The sequence below is a fragment of the Nerophis ophidion genome, linkage group LG08, assembly GCF_033978795.1.
Source record: "Nerophis ophidion isolate RoL-2023_Sa linkage group LG08, RoL_Noph_v1.0, whole genome shotgun sequence".
NCBI classification, from domain to species: domain Eukaryota; kingdom Metazoa; phylum Chordata; class Actinopteri; order Syngnathiformes; family Syngnathidae; genus Nerophis; species Nerophis ophidion.
In genome coordinates this window covers 20,738,289-20,757,277 of record NC_084618.1, presented here as the reverse complement: position 1 = coordinate 20,757,277, position 18,989 = coordinate 20,738,289, and the positions used below count along the sequence as shown (strand labels likewise).

The 18,989-nt window shown below is 39.0% G+C and overlaps 2 protein-coding genes across 2 annotated transcripts in view; both read left to right on the top strand.

The window, feature by feature from the left end:
* LOC133557504 (5'-AMP-activated protein kinase catalytic subunit alpha-1) overlaps window positions 1–14,545 on the top strand; it is a 39,586-nt gene extending 25,041 nt beyond the window's left edge. The window contains exons 8-9 of the mRNA XM_061907983.1: window positions 5,602–5,728; window positions 12,923–14,545. Of these exons, the coding sequence (XP_061763967.1) occupies window positions 5,602–5,728; window positions 12,923–13,200 (405 nt within the window). The 3' untranslated portion in view covers window positions 13,201–14,545. The remainder of the gene's footprint in view (window positions 1–5,601; window positions 5,729–12,922) is intronic.
* A 2,224-nt stretch (window positions 14,546–16,769) lies between these two features.
* LOC133557506 (tetratricopeptide repeat protein 33-like) overlaps window positions 16,770–18,989 on the top strand; it is a 28,670-nt gene continuing 26,450 nt past the window's right edge. The window contains exons 1-2 of the mRNA XM_061907985.1: window positions 16,770–16,932; window positions 17,258–17,518. Coding sequence (XP_061763969.1) covers window positions 17,295–17,518 — 224 coding nt within the window. The 5' untranslated portion in view covers window positions 16,770–16,932; window positions 17,258–17,294. The remainder of the gene's footprint in view (window positions 16,933–17,257; window positions 17,519–18,989) is intronic.

The window sequence follows — 18,989 nt, the reverse complement described above, 5'->3', positions numbered from 1 at the left end:
TAATTATAACTACCATATTTTTCAGAGTATAAGTCGTACCTGCCGAAAATGCATAATAAAGATGGAAAACAACATGTATAAGTCGCACTGGAGTATAAGTCGTATTTCTGGGGGAAATGTATTTGATAAAATCCAACACCAAGAATAGACATTTGAAAGGCAATTTAAAATAAATAAAGAATTGTGAACAACAGGCTGAATAAGTGTACGTTATATGAGGCATAAATAACCAACTGAGAAAGTGCCTGGTATGTTAACGTAACATATTATGGTAAGAGTCATTCAAATAACTATAACATATAGAACATGCTATACGTTTACCAAACAATATGTCACTCCTAATCGATAAATCCCATGAAATCTTATACGTCTAGTCTCTTACATGAATAAGCTAAATAATATTATTTCATATTTTATGGTAATGTGTTAATAATTTCACACATAAATCGCTCCTGGGTATAAGTCGCACCCCCGGCCAAACAACAACAAAAACTGCGGCTTATAGTCCGAAAAATACGGTACACAATACAGAAGCAAATAAAAGCATCAATAAGCAAACAATTTAGAGTTACAGAATAATAATTACCATAAAAATATAGTTACACAATACAAAACCAAACAAAAATCATCAAACAAGCAAAAAATCATCAAGCATACACACAAACCTTAGACTTAGGTCAGGGTAGGGCTGGGTGATATGGCCTTTTGTTAATATCTCGATATTTTTAGGCCATATCATGATACACGATATATATTTCCATATTTTGCCTAAGCCTTGAATGAAAACTTGATGCATATAATCACAGCAGTATGATGATTCTATGTGTCTACATTAAAACATTCTTCTTCATACTGCATTAATATATGCTCTTTTTAAACTTTCATGCAGAGAGGGAAATCATAACTAAGTAAACTTACCAAAAGTGTATTTATTAAACAGTTATTAAGCAGTGGCACAAACATTCATGTCATTTCCAAAACAGAAAGATTGTCAGAGACATTTTAAAACAAGCTATGAGTGCACTTTTGTGCAATATGTCACCAAGATGACATATCAAAACAACACTAAATTAAAATGCCACTATAATATTTAAAACAGTGAGTTCAAATCCCGGCCGAGTCATACCAAAGACTATAAAAATGGGACCCATTACCTCCCTGCTTGGCATCAAGGGTTGGAATTGGGGGTTGATCACTATAAATGATTCCCGGGCGCGGCACCGCTGCTGCCCACTGCTCCCCTCACCTCTCAGGGGGGGTGATCAAGGGTGATGGGTCAAATGCAGAGAATAATTTTGCCACATCTAGTATGTGTGTGACAATCATTGGTACTTTAACTTTAAATAAAGTGCACTTTTGTGCATGATGTCACACAAGATATTTCAATAACTGTCAAATAAAAATGAGCTGCATAATAGGAAATCAAATAGTGTATGTCCTTCCTATCTGGTAGGTTACTGCGGAAGTTATCTCCCTCTGTTGTTGACATTTTTTTTTTTTTCATACGGTGTTGATGTGGAAATTAGGGATGCACCGATTAATCGGTAACCGATTATATTCGGCCGAATATAGCAAAAAAAAGCCACATTCGGCCTTCGGTGGAATGAGTTAAATGCAAGGCCGAATAGTGGCGTGTGACGCAATGACGCAATTTTTTGAGGCGGTGACGCAATCAACCAACGTGCAGTGACAGGGTGACGTTGTAACCAGGCGCCTTCGGAAAAATGTCAGCAGTGTGGAGATATTTTAAAGTGTCGGAAAGTGACAAAAGTATTGCAGTTTGCAACGAATGTTCAGCCAATTTGTCTCGAGGAGGTGCCTTGTGGCCGACGTCTTTGAGAGGGCGAAAAAGGTTGCGACTGACAGTGCCAAAGCAAACGGAATTACAAAGAAAGTAATGGAGTTTATGACTTTGGATGAACAACCATTTAGTGTTGTGGAAGACACTGGCTTTCGGAGACTCATGGAGCACATTGAGCCCCGTTACACGATACCGAGCAGACGGTATTTCTCTGATGTGTGCTCTTTACATTGTGTGTGTGCTGTTTAAACACATTTTTAGCCTGTTGTGTAGGCTACCTGTATAAGTGTATGAGGTTACAAGTAGGGATGTCCCGATACAACTTTTTCACTTCCGATACGATACCGATATTGTAGCCTTGAGTATTTGCCGATACCGATATCAATACGATACGATATAGGCACGAATCATACATATATTTATTCCTTATTTTGTTTTGTAGAATGTTAGAAAAGGCTTGATAAAGTGATGTTACTGTTACTGATTTTGTAGTGTTAAAACAGAAAACAATAGTCAGCAAGAGTAGGTATAGGAAAAACTGACCCATTTATTATTAACCAATTGGTTACATAAATTTTAACCTTCAACGTAAGAGTATTACCTCAACAAATCCAATAAAAACAAAATGTTATATTTAAAGTGCAAAATAACCACTAATACCAACATAATTATACAATTGAAAAGAATAAATTAAAAATAAATTAGAAGACCCTGAAAAATAACCTAAATAAATCCAATAAAAAAAACAAAAAACGTTTTAAAGTGCAAACAATTCAAGTTCACTTCAGTTATTTTTTTACTGTCAGCATATGTTGGAAACAACTGTGGGCAGGGACAAAAACCACAAAAACAACACAATATTGTCCACTGTCCAACTGCTCTAAATTAAGAGTTCACAGCTCCAGTTTCACTGACTGACTATGCCCAAAACAATGTAGTAATTACTCTTAGTCTTCACTGAAGAATAGTGTAAACACAATAAACATATCACTCTAATAACAAGAGCATAAAACAAATAATAATCAGTCAGTGCTGACTACCCTTACTACTCCTCCTCCTCCTCCTTCTCCGCTTTCTGCAGTCCGAGCATAATGTGGAGATTTTTTTTTAAGAAGATAAGCATTTCGGCATGCTGTGAGTTAAAATACTTCTACACAGCCGACATCACTACACTTTGCTGAGCACACGCGTTGTCGTTGTTGTGATCACGTGGGCTGTGCATGCTGGATCAGAGACGCTCTTCTTCCGCGGCCGCCACCAATGTTAATTACTGTGTTGGAGTGTGATCAAACCAGTCACCTATTATAGAAGTGCTGCAGCGGCAAATGGACAGCTTATATCGGAGCGCTTATATCGGAGTTTTTAGATTCAGTCCGATAAAATCCGATATTCACTTTTTTGGCTAATATCGGACCGATTTCCGATATCAATATTGGCTCGGGACATCCCTAGTTACAAGCACACACTTAATTAAGATTTACTTCAACCTTCTGTTTACATTATTAGTCTATCTACTGTGGCTAAGCAGACTTTTGCCAAAAGGACAATAATTCATTTGTTGTGGGTTTATCCACTTTAATGCACTTTTTTTTTTTTTTTTTTTGGAATGCATGTTTTGTTTTAAGGCCTAATATAAATGAAAAACGTTGTGCTTTTTTTGAAAAGCAAAGGCTACTGGAATATTAAAAAAATGTCAATATTCAATAAAAATGTACTTTTATTTAAAAAACATGTCTAAAAATTTATTGTAGGCTATTTATGCAATATAAAAAAAAATTGTGAAAAACTGCATTCATTATTCGGTATTCAGTATTCGGCCTTCGGCCAAGCTTTTAAATGTTATTCGGCTTCGGCCACAAATTTTCATTTCGGTGCATCCCTAGTGGAAACGGTTGCTTCGGCATTTTGTTGGTGTGACACCGAACGAAGATGTTGACGCAGAGTTTCAAGCACTCATTTTCCAGCGGGTGAGTTTTCAAATGATGCTACATTAGCGGTGCTGCTACTTTTTGTAGCAACGCTTTTGCAGCAGAAATGTTGAAAATATTCCCGATTGAAGCCAAACTGGGTTAATAAAAGTGCCAGCACAGTTGTCATTCACTTCAATTTCAGTGAATCTCGCTCAAAAACGAATATATTAATATGTGTGCTTTCACCGGAAAATATATTGATATTGATATATTTTTTTTATTTCAAATATGCAAAAAAAAAAAAAACAAGAGCAAGCATGATCCAATACAGTGCTATAGCCTTAACGGCTATTTTAACAAAATGAAAACAATGGAAAAAAAACAAAAACAAATTAGCATTCGACTTTTTTTTTTTTTTTTTTACATATTTGAAAATGAGTGAGAAGAAGTATAGACTTTTTTAATCCCACCCCTTTTCTTTAAATCATAAATTACTCTGAGCTCGAACTTCCTTGTTCACTCTATGTACAAACTTAATGAACTTGTATATACATAAATGATAAATATATACATACATATGCACACTACACACATACATAGCCACACCGTTACCACAAGTGCTCATGGAAATAGTATGAAAAAAACAGCGGTACAAGTGCCTCAATGGGCAGCCCCTAACTCTTTTGTAACACAAGAAACCCAATATCAAAGCCCTTCTTCATCTCTGTACCTCTGGAATACCATGTACCTATACTTCTTTTTAAACTGGTTTATGTTTGGACATTGCTTCAACTCCACATTCAAACCATTCCATAGTTTCACTCCACAGATTGAAATACAAAAACTTTTGATGGTCGTTCTACAACTAAGCATTTTGAAATTAAAATTTCCCCTTAAATGAAGTGAAGTGAGTTATATTTATATAGCGCTTTTTCTCTAGTGACTCAAAGCGCTTTACATAGTGAAACCCAATATCTAAATCATAATCCCCCTCTCGTGTGCTGAACGATTTTCGAACGCTTCCTGGGAGTTTATTTATTTTGGCTTTATACATTATTTGTGCAGTTTGATACAAAATAATATCATTTCAATATTCTTGACTGTAAGAATAGTGAATAAGTATGGTCCAGATATCCAACCTTGTTGATTATGCGTACAGCTCTTTTCTGAAGTATAGTTATTGAGTTTAATGAGCTTTTATAATTATTCCCCCAGACTTCCACACAGTATATCTATATATGTATCGAATATCGAGTTTAAGTAAAAATATATCGAGATATACTTTTTTTGTCCTTATTGCCCAGCCCTACTACATACTATAACAGACAAAAAATGTATTTGCATGCAATTATGTTGTGCTAAAATCTATGTATACTAAATTAATTATCAATATGTCACCTAAATAAAGTTCACATGAAAATGCAGCTCATCACTTTTTTGCGCTGAAGAAACAGGAATGACTTAAGCTCCAGACTTCCTTTGTTGGACATGTCCTTATTCAAATCCCACCTAGTACCAACCTCGTCACGTCCGTTGTGTCCTGAGCAAGACACTTCACCCTTGCTCCTGATGGGTGCTGGTTGGCGCCTTGCATGGCAGCTCCCTCCATCGGTGTGTGAATGTGTGTGTGAATGGGTAAATGTGGAAGTAATGTCAAAGCGCTTTGAGTACCTTGAAGGTAGAAAAGCGCTATACAAGTACAACCCATTTATGTCTAGAAGTGGTGGACAAATGTACTAGAACTGAATACCGCTAAGGCCCATACGGACCACAGCTAAAAAACAGATATTTTTTGCGTCCCAGGCCCTTTGGTTAAGTAACACTGATTTAAATATAGTTGTGTTTGTTTTATTTGATGTTTTTTAACCCTTTTTTTTTTAATGCTGTCAGGTGGTGAATCCCTATTATTTACGCGTGAGAAGGAAAAACCCAGTGACGAGCATGCAAACCAAGATGAGCCTTCAACTCTACCAAGTGGACAGCCGAACCTACCTCCTCGACTTCCGTAGCATAGACGGTACGTAGGAATGGCACGATCAATGTCGTCTGTTGCGGATGATTAATAATAGCGTGGGAATGCCAGCAGTGTTAATGTAATACACAGATATGGCCTTTCTTTAATAACTCAATATTTTTAGGCCATATCGCAATACAGGATATATATCTCCATATTTTGCCTTAGTCTTGAATGAACACTTGATACATATAATCACAGCAGTATGAGGATTCTATGTGTCTACATTAAAACATTCTTCTTCATACTGCATTAATATAGGCTCAGTTTAAACTTTCATGCAGAGAGGAAAGTCAATTGACCAAAAGTGTATTTATAAAACAGTTTTTAAGCAGTGGCACAAACATTCATGTCATTTCCAAACAGAAAGTGCAAGATTGTCAGAGACATTTTAAAACAAGCTCTTAGTGCACTTGTGTGCATGATTTTGCTAAGATGGCATATCAAAACAACACTAAATTAAAGTGTGAAGTGAAGTGAAGTGAATTATATTTATATAGCGCTTTTCTCTAGTGACTCAAAGCGCTTTACATAGTGAAACCCAATATCTAAGTTACATTTAAACCAGTGTGGGTGGCACTGGGAGCAGGTGGGTAAAGTGTATTGCCCAAGGACACAACGGCAGTAACTAGGATGGCGGAAGTGGGAATCGAACCTGCAACCCCCAAGTTGCTGGCACGGCTACTCTACCAACCAAGCTATACCGCTCATGCACAAAACTGCACATTTTGTACAGAACGCCACTACAATGATTTAAAACAAATAAAGTGCACTTTTGTGCATGATGTCACACAAGATATTTCATTAACTGTCAAACAAAAATGAGCTGCGTAATAGGAAATCAAATAGTGTTCGTCCTTCGGTATGTGGTAGGTTACTGCGGACGTTATCTACTTTTCTTGTTGACAATTTTTTTTCATACGGCGCAGATCTGGAAATGTTTGCCTCGGCATTTTGTTGGGTGTGGCACCGGCCAAGATGTTGACATGCGGAGTTTCAAGCACTCTTCATTCTCTAGCGGGTGATGTTGGAGCCACTATGGATTGAACTTTCACAGTTTCATGTTAGACTTGCTCGACATCCATTGCTTTCGGTCCCCTAGAGTGTGAGTTTTCCTTGCCCTTATGTGGGCCTACCGAGGATGTCGTAGGGGTTTGTGCTGTGGTTTGTGCAGCCCTTTGAGACACTAGTGATTTAGGGCTATATAAGTAAACATTGATTGATATTTCAAATGATGCTACATATTAGATAGATAGATGGATAGATAGATAGATAGATAGATAGTACTTTATAGATTCCTTCAGGAGAGTTCCTTCAGGAAAATTAAAATTCCAGCAGCAGTGTACAGAGTTGAGACCAATTAAAAAAAAAAAAAAAAAGTAAATAATGGGGGTTTAAAAGGAAACAAAATAGAGAAATATTACAAAAATAATAAAAAAATAAAAAGCAACAATGGGAATAACAATATAACAGTAAAATAAGAATATAACAAGACAAAGTAGCAGTAATGCTACTTTTTGTAGCAACGCTTTTGCCCCACACTTGACAAATTCCAGTTGTCTGTTCGACATCTTCCCGCTTGAAGCCAAACCACCGCCAGACGATGTAACCCCCTGCCGTTTTTCTTGGGAATTAATTTTTCCTTCATTTGTTACCAGATTCGCACCTGCTTTTTCCCGTGTTACCACTCGCACGACATTTAAACCAGTGTGGGTGGCACTGGGAGCAGGTGGGTAAAGTGTCTTGCCCAATGACACAACGGCAGCGACTAGGATGGCGGAAGTGGGAATCGAACCTGCAACCCCCAAGTTGCTGGCACGGCCACTCTACCAACCAAGCTATACTGCTCATGCACAAAAGTGCACATTTTGTACAGAACGCCACTACAAGGATTTAAAACAAATAAAGTGCACTTTTGTGCATGATGTCACACAAGATATTTCATTAACTGTCAAACGAAAATGAGCTGCCTAATAGGAAATCAAATAGTGTTCGTCCTTCGCTATGTGGTAGGTTACTGCGGACGTTATCTACTTTTGTTGTTGACAATTTTTTTTCATACGGCGTAGATCTGGAAATGTTTGCCTCGGCATTTTGTTGGGTGTGGCACCGGCCAAGATGTTGACATGCGGAGTTTCAAGCACTCTTCATTCTCTAGCGGGTGATGTTGGAGCCACTATGGATTGAACTTTCACAGTTTCATGTTAGACTTGCTCGACATCCATTGCTTTCGGTCCCCTAGAGTGTGAGTTTTCCTTGCCCTTATGTGGGCCTACCGAGGATGTCGTAGGGGTTTGTGCTGTGGTTTGTGCAGCCCTTTGAGACACTAGTGATTTAGGGCTATATAAGTAAACATTGATTGATATTTCAAATGATGCTACATATTAGATAGATAGATAGATAGATAGATAGATAGATAGATAGTACTTTATTGATTCCTTCAGGAAAGTTCCTTCAGGAAAATTAAAATTCCAGCAGCAGTGTACAGAGTTGAGACCAATTTAAAAAAAAAAAAAAATAAATAAAAAGTAAATAATGGGGGTTTAAAAGGAAACAAAATAGAGAAATATTACAAAAAGGATAAAAAAATAAAAAGCAACAATGGGAATAACAATATAACAGTAAAATAAGAATATAACAAGACAAAGTAGCAGTGATGCTACTGTTTGTAGCAACGCTTTTGCCCCACACTTGACAAATTCCAGTTGTCTGTTCGACATCTTCCCGCTTGAAGCCAAACCACCGCCAGACGATGTAACCCCCTGCCGTTTTTCTTGGGAATTAATTCTTCCTTCATATGTTACCAGATTCGCACCTGCTTTTTCCCGTATTACCACTCGCACGACTCCGCTAGCACCGCAGCTAACGTTACCCATGCTGCTACCTCTCTGCTCTGCGAGGGCGTATAGGTATGTGACGTATGTGAGAAGGCGCGATTGCTGTCTGTGAGAAGGAGAGACAAGAAAATGTGAGAAGAGCCTGTAGTGTAATGCCCGCAGCTAAAAGCAACTGCGTGAGAACGTATACTCGAATATCACGATGTAGTCATTTTGTACATCGCACAGAGACAAACCGCGATACATTGAGTATATCGATATATCGCCCAGCCCTACTTGGGATCATATTGACTCCTGTGAGCACATATACACAATGTTTCCTTAACTACATTCTTCAAATTGTCTCATTAACTTAAACCTGCCTCCTTCAACGTCCAGAAAGTTGCCGACGTACCGCCTTCCAACAGTGGTAATGTGCAGACTTGATAAATGATTGACGCAGGTTAGCATTTACAGCCCGCGGCGCCCAGCAGAACCTTCAATAAAAATACGAGACGTTGTGACTCACAGGGGCAAAGTCGTATAACTCAAAGCCTCGGCCAAGCTTTTGTGCCCTGCTTCTAGTTTTATGGGCATAGCTGAGTTTATAAAAAAGTCCAGTGCAACACAGTCTGCTCTCGTTTTTAGTCTTTTAGTGATCTGTTCCAAGAGATTAGTAATAAAGTGCTGGTCGTTACTGCAATATCCTGTAAGTCAGGGCTTTTCACCTAAATTATGCAAGGAGCCTTCACTATTGCTCTTGTTATGAGAAGCCTTGGACATTTGCTTTTGGTCTCTTTTTGTTTTTTATCAGAGTTACACATTTCAGAAAACCTATGCAGAACACAAGTAGAGGATGCAGGAGTGTAAAATGTCAATGCAGGGGTCTGCCAAACCTTATGCAAAGAGGCTAGTCAAAAATCTTTTAGTTGACAGTGATTTTGTATTTTTGGAAATGTGAATTAAGTGTGAATTATATTCATATAGTGCTTTTTCTCTAGTGACTCAAAGCGCTTTACATAGTGAAACCCAATATCTAAGTTACATTTAAACCAGTGTGGGTGGCACCGGGAGCAGGTGGGTAAAGTGTCTTGCCCAAGGACACAACGGCAGTGACTAGGATGGCGGAAGCGGGGATCGAACCTGCAACCCTCAAGTTGCTGGCACGGCCGCTCTACCAACCGAGCTATACCGCCCCAATCTGACGCAAAGTTATTTAGACCCTTATAAATGTTTAACCAAACTCAAGGGCCCGGTCTGGTATCATTCCCGGGCCGTCAGTTGAAGAGCCCTGCTGTATATAGTGGCACGAATCGTCCGCTATAAAAATGTCTATCGTACGATATAACTGTTTATTTTCTAATTTTAACGTCTAATGTAACTTCAGCCACACTGCTACTTTGTGGGAGCGTTTTTAACAGAGATGTCCGATAATATCGGCCGATAAATGCTTTAAAATGTAATATCAAAAAATTATCCGTATCGGTTTCGGAAAGTAAAATTACCTTATTTTTCGGAGTATAAGTCGCTCCGGAGTATAAGTCGCACTTTCCGAAAATGCATAATAAAGTAGGAAAAAAACATACCGTATATAAGTCGCACTGGAGTATAACTCGCACCTTCCGAAAATGCATAATAAAGTAGGAAAAAAACATATCGCATATAAGTCGCACTGAAGTGTAAGTCGCATTTTTTGGGGAAGTTTATTTGATAAAACCCAGAACCAAGAATAGACATTTGAAAGGCAATTTAAAATAAATAAAAAATAGTGAAAAACAGGCTGAATAAGTGTACGTTATATGAGGCATAAATAACCAACTGAGAAGGTGCCTGCTATGTTAACGTAACATATTATGGTAAGAGTCATTCAAATAACTATAACTATACGTTTACCAAGCAAACTGTCACTCCTAATCGATAAATTCTATGAAATCTTATACGTCTAGTCTTTTACGTGAATGAGCTAAATAATATTATTTGATATTTTACGGTAATGTGTTAATAATTTCACACATAAGTCGCTCCTGAGTATGAGTCGCAAACTATGAAAAACAACTGCGACTTATAGTCCGAAAAATACGGTACTAGTAACATCACTATGAGCCCGTTGACGTTCTAAAAAGCATAAGCGGCAGGTCAGCTTGCTCGCAGTCCCTGAGGTGAAGGCTAATTAGCTTTTAGCGTATCGTTAGCTCACTGTACGGGCGTGCGTGTCTGAGAGAAAGACAAGCATTATCGACCTACAGTTAACAACTAAGTTATTATTAAACTATTAAAAAGTTATTTTACCTTTTTCTGTGTTGATTGAGCAGTGTTGAAGCAGCAAAAAAGGAGATTATGTTAAGTGAAGAGTTTCTGTCTCCGATAGTTTATATAATAATGTAAGTGATTGGGGCGGCATGGCATAGTGGGTAGAGCGGCCGTGCCAGAAACCTAAGGGTTGCAGGTTCGCTTCCCACCTATTGGCATCCAAATCGCTGCCTTTGTGTCCTTGGGCAGTACACTTCCCCCTTGCCCCCGGTGCCGCTCACACTGGTGAATGAATGATGAATGAATGATTGGTGGTGGTCGGAGGGGCCGTAGGCGCAAACTGGCAGCCACGCTTCCGTCAGTCTACCCCAGGGTAGCTGTGGCTACAGATGTAGCTTACCACCACCAGGTGTGAATGAATGATGGGTTCCCACTTCTCTGTGAGCGCTTTGAGTATCTAACAATAGAAAGGCGTGATATAAATCTAGTCCAATATTATTATCATTAAGTGCATCATAAAGCCTACATGAACTCCATGGTGTTCAGGGATGAATAGTCTCTCTTATTGCTATTGTACTATTTTTTTCTGCTATAGTTACATTAATCATTAGTGATGTAGCAGCCTAGTTTTTGAATGGCAGGGTCCCTGCTATCACATGTTGATAAAAATATAACATTTACATAATAAAAATCAACGACAGGCTTCCCAAATGCTGTAATAAATTAAGCATGATGAGTTGAGCGTATGTCAGCACGTTGCCCTTTTTTTCAAACGCTTACTTACAGTAAGTCATTAATTTGACAGTTTAAGTCATTATTTTAGTATCTCAGGTAACTAGGACTGTTTTGTTTTTACTTAACGGAAAAAATATTGAGTTTTATATCGTCATTCAGCAAATGGAGCGGAAAACACAACCAAAAGTTTTAGGCCTCTTCATGCGACGAAGCCGGCCTACTTCACCACAGTCTGTAGTCTATTGTCCCCCCCCAAGGCTGTGGTGGCAGCGATGAGGTGGAAACGTGATGGCGACAGGCTGAGATACCCCAGTCCCCTCACCCTGGAGTAGGGGTAGGGAACCTATGGCTCTAGAGCCAGATGTGGCTCTTTTGATAACTGCATCCGGCTCTCAGATAAATCTTAGCTGACATTGCTTAACACAATAATTATGAATAAATACGCTGGAATTCACAGTGCTAAAAATAATGTTCAAAATAAAAAACATTCTCATGCATTTAAATCCATCCATCCATTTTCTACCGCACCTGTTCAAGAAGTCGCATTAATGGTAAGAAGTATTTTATGTCACGATGGGGGGGGTCGCAGTTTGCTACGGGGTTGTTCTCCCAGGAAGGCAGACGGACTACTCGAGACATGGCCTTTAGGTAAAAACATGATTTAATTTTAACCAAAAAATTCGGGCTAAGGAACAAAGCTAACGCATAAACAGACTAAGAACATAAATCAAACAAAACTTACTTGGCATGGCATGAAGCACGAAACTATGGCAAGGCATGAAACAAGTCAGCACAGGGCGACTGACTGGCAAAGACGAGCTTAAATACTGCTTCTGATTAGTGCTCGGGAAGCAGGTGAGCGGGCATTTTGTCCACCAGAGACAGCTGGACAAAATGAGTAACCAAGGAAACCAGACAAGGGAGTGGAAAAAAAACAGGAACTTAAGAGTCCAAAGGACAAACAGCACATGGCCAAACAAAAACATGATCAACAGACATGACATTTTATTTATTATTGGTTAGCTTCAGAATAACAATGTTATTAAAAAGAATAGGAGACTTATTATACTCTAAAAATGTTGGTCTTACTTAAAAATGCACGCATTTAGTTGTATTCAGTGTTAAAAAATATGATATGGCTCTCACGGAAATACATTTTGAAATATTTGGCTTTCATGGCTCTCTCAGCCAAAAAGGTTCCCGACCCCTGCCCTGGAGAGTCACCACCTTAACTAACAAATTTTCTGGGGGAGACACTGTAACCCATTTATCATTTATTTATCATACAAAAAGTGGGTGTGAAGAAAATGGAGGTACCAATACTGTAGAAGTAATCTGTTCCAGAGTCAACCCCTGTCAAGCAATAAATGAAGTCACATTGGTTTGTCTCCTTCAGATGACATGTTGGAAACTAAATCAGGAACGGCGACCCCTCTCCGGTCTGGCTCGGTGGGCAACTACCGCACCACCATCAAGAACGACGCGGAGGGGGCGGAGTCCGGCGCCACGGCGCCGCCGCCGCCCAAGGCCCCGGAGGGCTCGCTCGCGTCTTCGCTGACCTCATCCATCGACTCCATGGGGGCCGCCGACGTCCCGTCAGTGCCTCGACCGGGGAGCCACACCATCGAGTTCTTTGAGATGTGCGCTAACCTGATCAAGCTGCTCGCACGATAGCTCGCAACAATAAAAAAATAACAACAAACAAAAAAATTCCACAACAATCGCTATAGCCTTGTTTGCTCCTCCCGAGTGTCTTTATAGCAATAAGCATGCAATTCACGGCTCGGCTCATCCCGGCTGAGGACCGATGCAGGCTTCCTGAAGCTGAGGGGACGCGGCGCTGGGCTGGAAGGGAATGTGAGGGATTTCGAGGCCGCCGCAAAACGGTTGAGCTGACAAGAGTCAAGGAAAGCCTTTTGCTTGCTTCCCGATCAATTTAACAGTTAAAAAACAAAAACAAAGTGACGACACTGAATTCCCTGTACTGTTGTAACCAGTGGGCACTGCTTCTAGTACTAAAGAGTGAGATCAAGTTATTTTTCTTTCGTTTGCTGCAGAGGAGGATGCTTTTAGGACGCAGGAAGAAGCACTTTTGCACAACTTTCTTTAATTCCTGCTGCTCTGGGTGGGGATCAGGATGTTTGGCGGCGCCGTCATTGGACTGCAATGACCCCCCGTTCATGTACCTGTAGTCATCAGCACCACACTTTGTTTTTTGTCGTCCTCGTCGCTGTAGAGTTAACTTTGTTTGTCCCCGACATTTTTTTTAATGAATATATATATATATATATATATATATATATATAAAGACGTCATATTTATCAAGTAGGTGGACTTGTGTTGGATGTATCGCCGTGTTCGGCTTTTTTGAATCCACATCACTCGTGCCCGTCAATCATCCGAGAGCGTCTTTGATATCCTGAGATATATCATCCTCTTTCCGGTGTCACGTATTATTAAAATGACGCCTTGATTTACTTTTTTTTTGCTTTTGTTTTGTTTACATGTCGTATTTTGTTTATTTTGCTACTACAATGACGTCTATAATTGAGAGTCGGAAGAAAAACAAAATCGCCTTTTGCCTGCGTGCAGTTCGGTCATGCCAACCCACCACGTGGGCGCTTAAACGAGAAGCGGGAGAAGACGTCCCGACTTCCCTCACGTTCCTGCAAAGTCGGAGGGCTTTAAACGGGTAGATCATTCTAATGAAAGGGAAGTTAGGGGGGTGATGGATTAAAAAACAACAACAAAAAAAACACACCAGACAAGCTTACGAATGTGTCACCCGTTTTATTTTTGAGCTGCGGCGGTGTTTCAAAAAAAACAAAAAAAATGTCTCGTTTCATGTCCGGTTCGTATCTGCTGTTGGGGTTGCCTTACCGTCGTTCTCAGTACTGTCGTTCTGTTGTGCAACTGTTTTCACACCATGAGGAAGGTGCATGTTTGTTAAAAAAAAAAAACTTAAAACCAACTTTAAGCTCACAGAAATTACAGGCGGTCTGCAAAAACTACAGTGGCTGTCTCGTTGTTTGCCAAAACGACTCTTTACATTTGATAGTGACAGGCATCATTTTTGTCATACCCAAGTTAACTCATAAGTCCTTTTTTTTGTTTGTTTTCATAAAGAGACAGCTTTAAAAGTTTTTGACATTTCAGACAAAGTTTCTGACTGAACCACTTTTCTTTAAGCAAGGAAAAAGACAAACGGTCCTTAAGGATAAACATTTAGTTCTAAAGGGGGCACTTTTCTCGCCACTCATGGCTTACATGGTTGATTTTGTAGGGGGAAAACGACAAAGGTGTGAAAATGTGACCTTTTTTGACGGACCGGAGTAGAATTTGTCGACACTGCTTTTAAGACATTTTTTTGGGGGGGGGAGGGGTTGGGGTTTGGTATGTAAAGGGACCCAATCAGATTGAGGGTTGTATATCTGAATGGACATTGTTGGAAATCATTTGTATACACAACTGCCTAATAAACTGCTAAATTGCACACAAACCTCCAATTGCTTTCTTAATATATTGTTTTTTTGACATCTTGAATAAAGAGTACTAAGTATTCCAACTGAATAAAGTGCTGAGTCAGCAGCAATGTAGTTACTTAATTGACTCAATGTCATGAATTATGAAATACTTTTGTTCTATAACTCAGGGTGGATATATTAGATCAGTGGTTCTCAAACTCTTCAAGCATCACCACAGAAAAATCTATCTCTACAAGTACCACCATAGTGACCAACATTAAAATACCGCAGCGTAGTAGGCCTGAGTATTCATTACAACCGCAACAAGGTTTTATTTAACAAGTTATGTCTGGCCTCTAACGTTAGAGACAGTTTGGATATTGGAAAATGGATATGTATGTATATAAATTTATATGTGTATATATATATATATATATATATATTTATATATATATGTATGTACATACATATGTGTATATATATACATATGTATATATACACATATATATGTATATATATAGATATATATATACGTATGTATATACGTGTGTATATATATACGTATATACATATGTGTGTATGTATATACATATATGTGTGTATATCTGTATATAGATATATATATATATACATGTTTGTAAATATATATATGTAAATACATATGTGTGTATGTCTGTATATAGATATATATATACATGTGTGTAAATATAGATATAGATATATACATATATATGTATGTATATACATATGTGTGTGTGTGTATATATATATATATATATATATATAAAAGTATCTACATATATCCATCCATCAATCCATTTTCTACCGCTTATTCCCTTTGGGATCGCGGGGGCGCTGGTGCCTAGCTATATATATAATATTAGTATATATACACATATATACATACATATGTGTGTATATATATATATATATATATATATATATATATATATATATGGTGTGTTATAGACACGGTATTTATATAACGAGCCATATATATTATATATACCCATATATATATACATACATATACAGAGGGGCAAAAAAGTATTTATTCAGCCACCGATTGTGCAAATTCTCCCACTTAAAAAGATGACAGAGGTCTGTAGTTTTCATGATAGGTACACTTCAACTGTGAGAGACAGAATGTGAAAAAAAAATCCAGGAATTCACATTGTAGGAATTTAAAATAATTTATTTGTAAATTATGCTGGAAAATAAGTATTTGGTCAACCATTCAAAGCTCTCACTGATGGAAGGAGGTTTTGCCTCAAAATCTCACGATACATGGCCCCATTCATTCTTTCCTTAACACGGATCAATCGTCCTGTCCCCCTAGCAGAAAAACAGGCCCAAAGCATGATGTTTCCACCCCCATGCTTCACAGTAGTTATGGTGTTCTTGGGATGCAACTCAGTATTCTTCTTCCTCCAAACATGACCAGTTGAGTTTATACCAAAAAGTTCTATTTTGGTTTCATCTGACCACATGACATTCTCCCAATCATCTGCTGTATCATCCATGTATCCATTTATATATGTAAATAGCAACGAGCCAGGAGGGGGCGTGGTTCTGCCATTAGAAGCTATTTTTGTTCATTGACTCGACGGTAAAACAGCATTATAACTTATATACCACACCATCCCCGATTTATGGTCATGTTTTGACTGTAGCAAATGGTATCGACCAACTTAAAATCGCATATTTACAACAATTATCCATAAAAAAAAAAAAAACGACAATTTTGTCACGCCTGTCTCTTTAAGGCGCCAACAAAAACATTCACTTCCGGGTCGCACATCCGACGGGACAACAAACATGGCGAACGATTACATTTCCCTCTTGTTGTCCTTTTATTTGAAGGCGTGTGTGGCAATATCCCAACGGACTTGAAGGCTTTAAATTCATCATGCGGTGTTTGGTGATCCAAATTGATTCAAATGTATGTATTGTTTGGTCAGAACAGTAAATACGAGCTAACAAACCTGAGCTAGATTACTAGTGACCCGGATGTTCTGTTTACGTTCATCATTTATACTTAAATATTAAGCATTATCCATTTTCCTACCGCTAATTCTCCTTTGGGGTGGCGGGGGGCGCTGTTGCTTATCTCAGCTACAATCGAGCGGAAGGCGGTGTACACCCTGGACAAGTCGCCCCTCATCGCAGGGCCAACACACATAGACAAACATGGCGACATAATTGTGTTGATATCATTCGCTAACTGTTTGCTTTTTAGTAACAAGTCGCCTGTTGTCGTCCCGCAGCGTGAAAAGGAGGTTTGAGGGCAACGTGACGCCCGCCATGGCTTCTTTCGGCTGGAAGCGTAAAGTCGGCGAGAAGGTGTCCAAGGTGGCGGCGCAGCAGTTTGAGGCGGCCGACAAGCCTCCGGACAGCGCCGGGGCGCAGGGCGAGGGGGTGAACTGGCTCCACGCCGTCAAGCGCCGCCGAGAGATTCTGCTGGAGGACTGCGCGGCCAAGAGCAAGAGGCTGACGGACGAGGGGACCCAGCTGGTCGAGCAAGGCAGGTCAGTAAATGTGTTTGAATGAAATAAATTAAAACATTTTTATAGTGTCCAAATTACTCTTCAGTTCGGGCAATGAACAGTGTTAATATATCAGGCCAATGACTTTGACTTGTGATCAGCATTTACTTATACGACCCAATCCAAACAACCTTCCCTAGTCATACTTGCCAACTTTGAGACATTCGCATTCGGGAGGGGTATGTGTGTGTCTTATACATACATATTAGGGATGCAAATCTTTGGATGTCCCACGATTCGATTCAATATCGATTCTTAGGGGCTGCGATTCGATTTTATATACATTTTTTCGATTCAAAAACGATATTTTTCCGATTCAAAACGATTCTGTATTCATTCAATACATAGGATTTTAGCAGGATCTACCCCAGTCTGCTGACATGCTAGCAGAGTAGTAGATTTAGAAAAAAAAAAAAGCTTTTATGATTATAAAGGACAATGTTTTATCAACGGATTGCAATAATGTAAATTTGTTTTAACTATTAAACGAACCAAAAATACGACTTATTTTATCTTTGTGAAAACATTGGACACAGTGTGTTGTCAAGCTTATGAAATGCGATGCAAGTGTAAGCCACTGTGACACTATTGTTCTTTTTTCTAATTTTTACAAATGTCTAATGATAATGTCAGTGAGGGATTTTTAATCACTGCTATGCTGAAATCTTAACTAATATTGATACTGTTGTTGATAATATTCATTTTTGTTTCACTACTTTTGGTTTGTTCTGTGTCGTGTTTGTGTCTCCCCTCAATTGCTCTGTTTATTGCAGTTCTGAGTGTTGCTGGGTCAGGTTTGGTTTTGGAATTGGATTGTATTGTTGCTGTGTAGTTTTGTTGGATTGATAAAAAATAGATTTAGAAAAAAATTAGAATCGATTCTGAATCACAGAACGTGAGAATCGCGATTCGTATTTGAATCGATTTTTTCCCACACCTCTAATATGGCGTGGCGCGGTGGGAGAATGGCCGTGCGCAACCCGAGGGTCCCTGGTTCAATCCCCACCTAGTACCAACGTCCGTTGTGTCCTGAGCAAGACACTTCACCCTTGCTCCTGATGGGTGCTGGTTAGCGCCTTGCATGGCAGCTCCCTCCATCAGTGTGTGAATGTGTGTGTGAATGGGTGAATGTGGAAGTAGTGTCAAAGCGCTTTGAGTACCTTGAAGGTAGAAAAGCGCTATACAAGTACAACCCATTTATTTATAATTTATATATGGGCTCATCGTTCTTCCACCATAGAAGTGGGTCAAAATCTAGTTTTGAATGATTCATTTTAATTAACTATGGCAGTAGCATATAGCAGTTAGCTTTCCATGACCCACAATGCACTACTGCCACGACCCTCCCCCGCCAAATTCTTATTGGTCGATGTGTATGTGACGATTGCTGACGTTTAATTATTATTTATATATATATATATATATATATATATATAAGTAATCAGTTCATTAA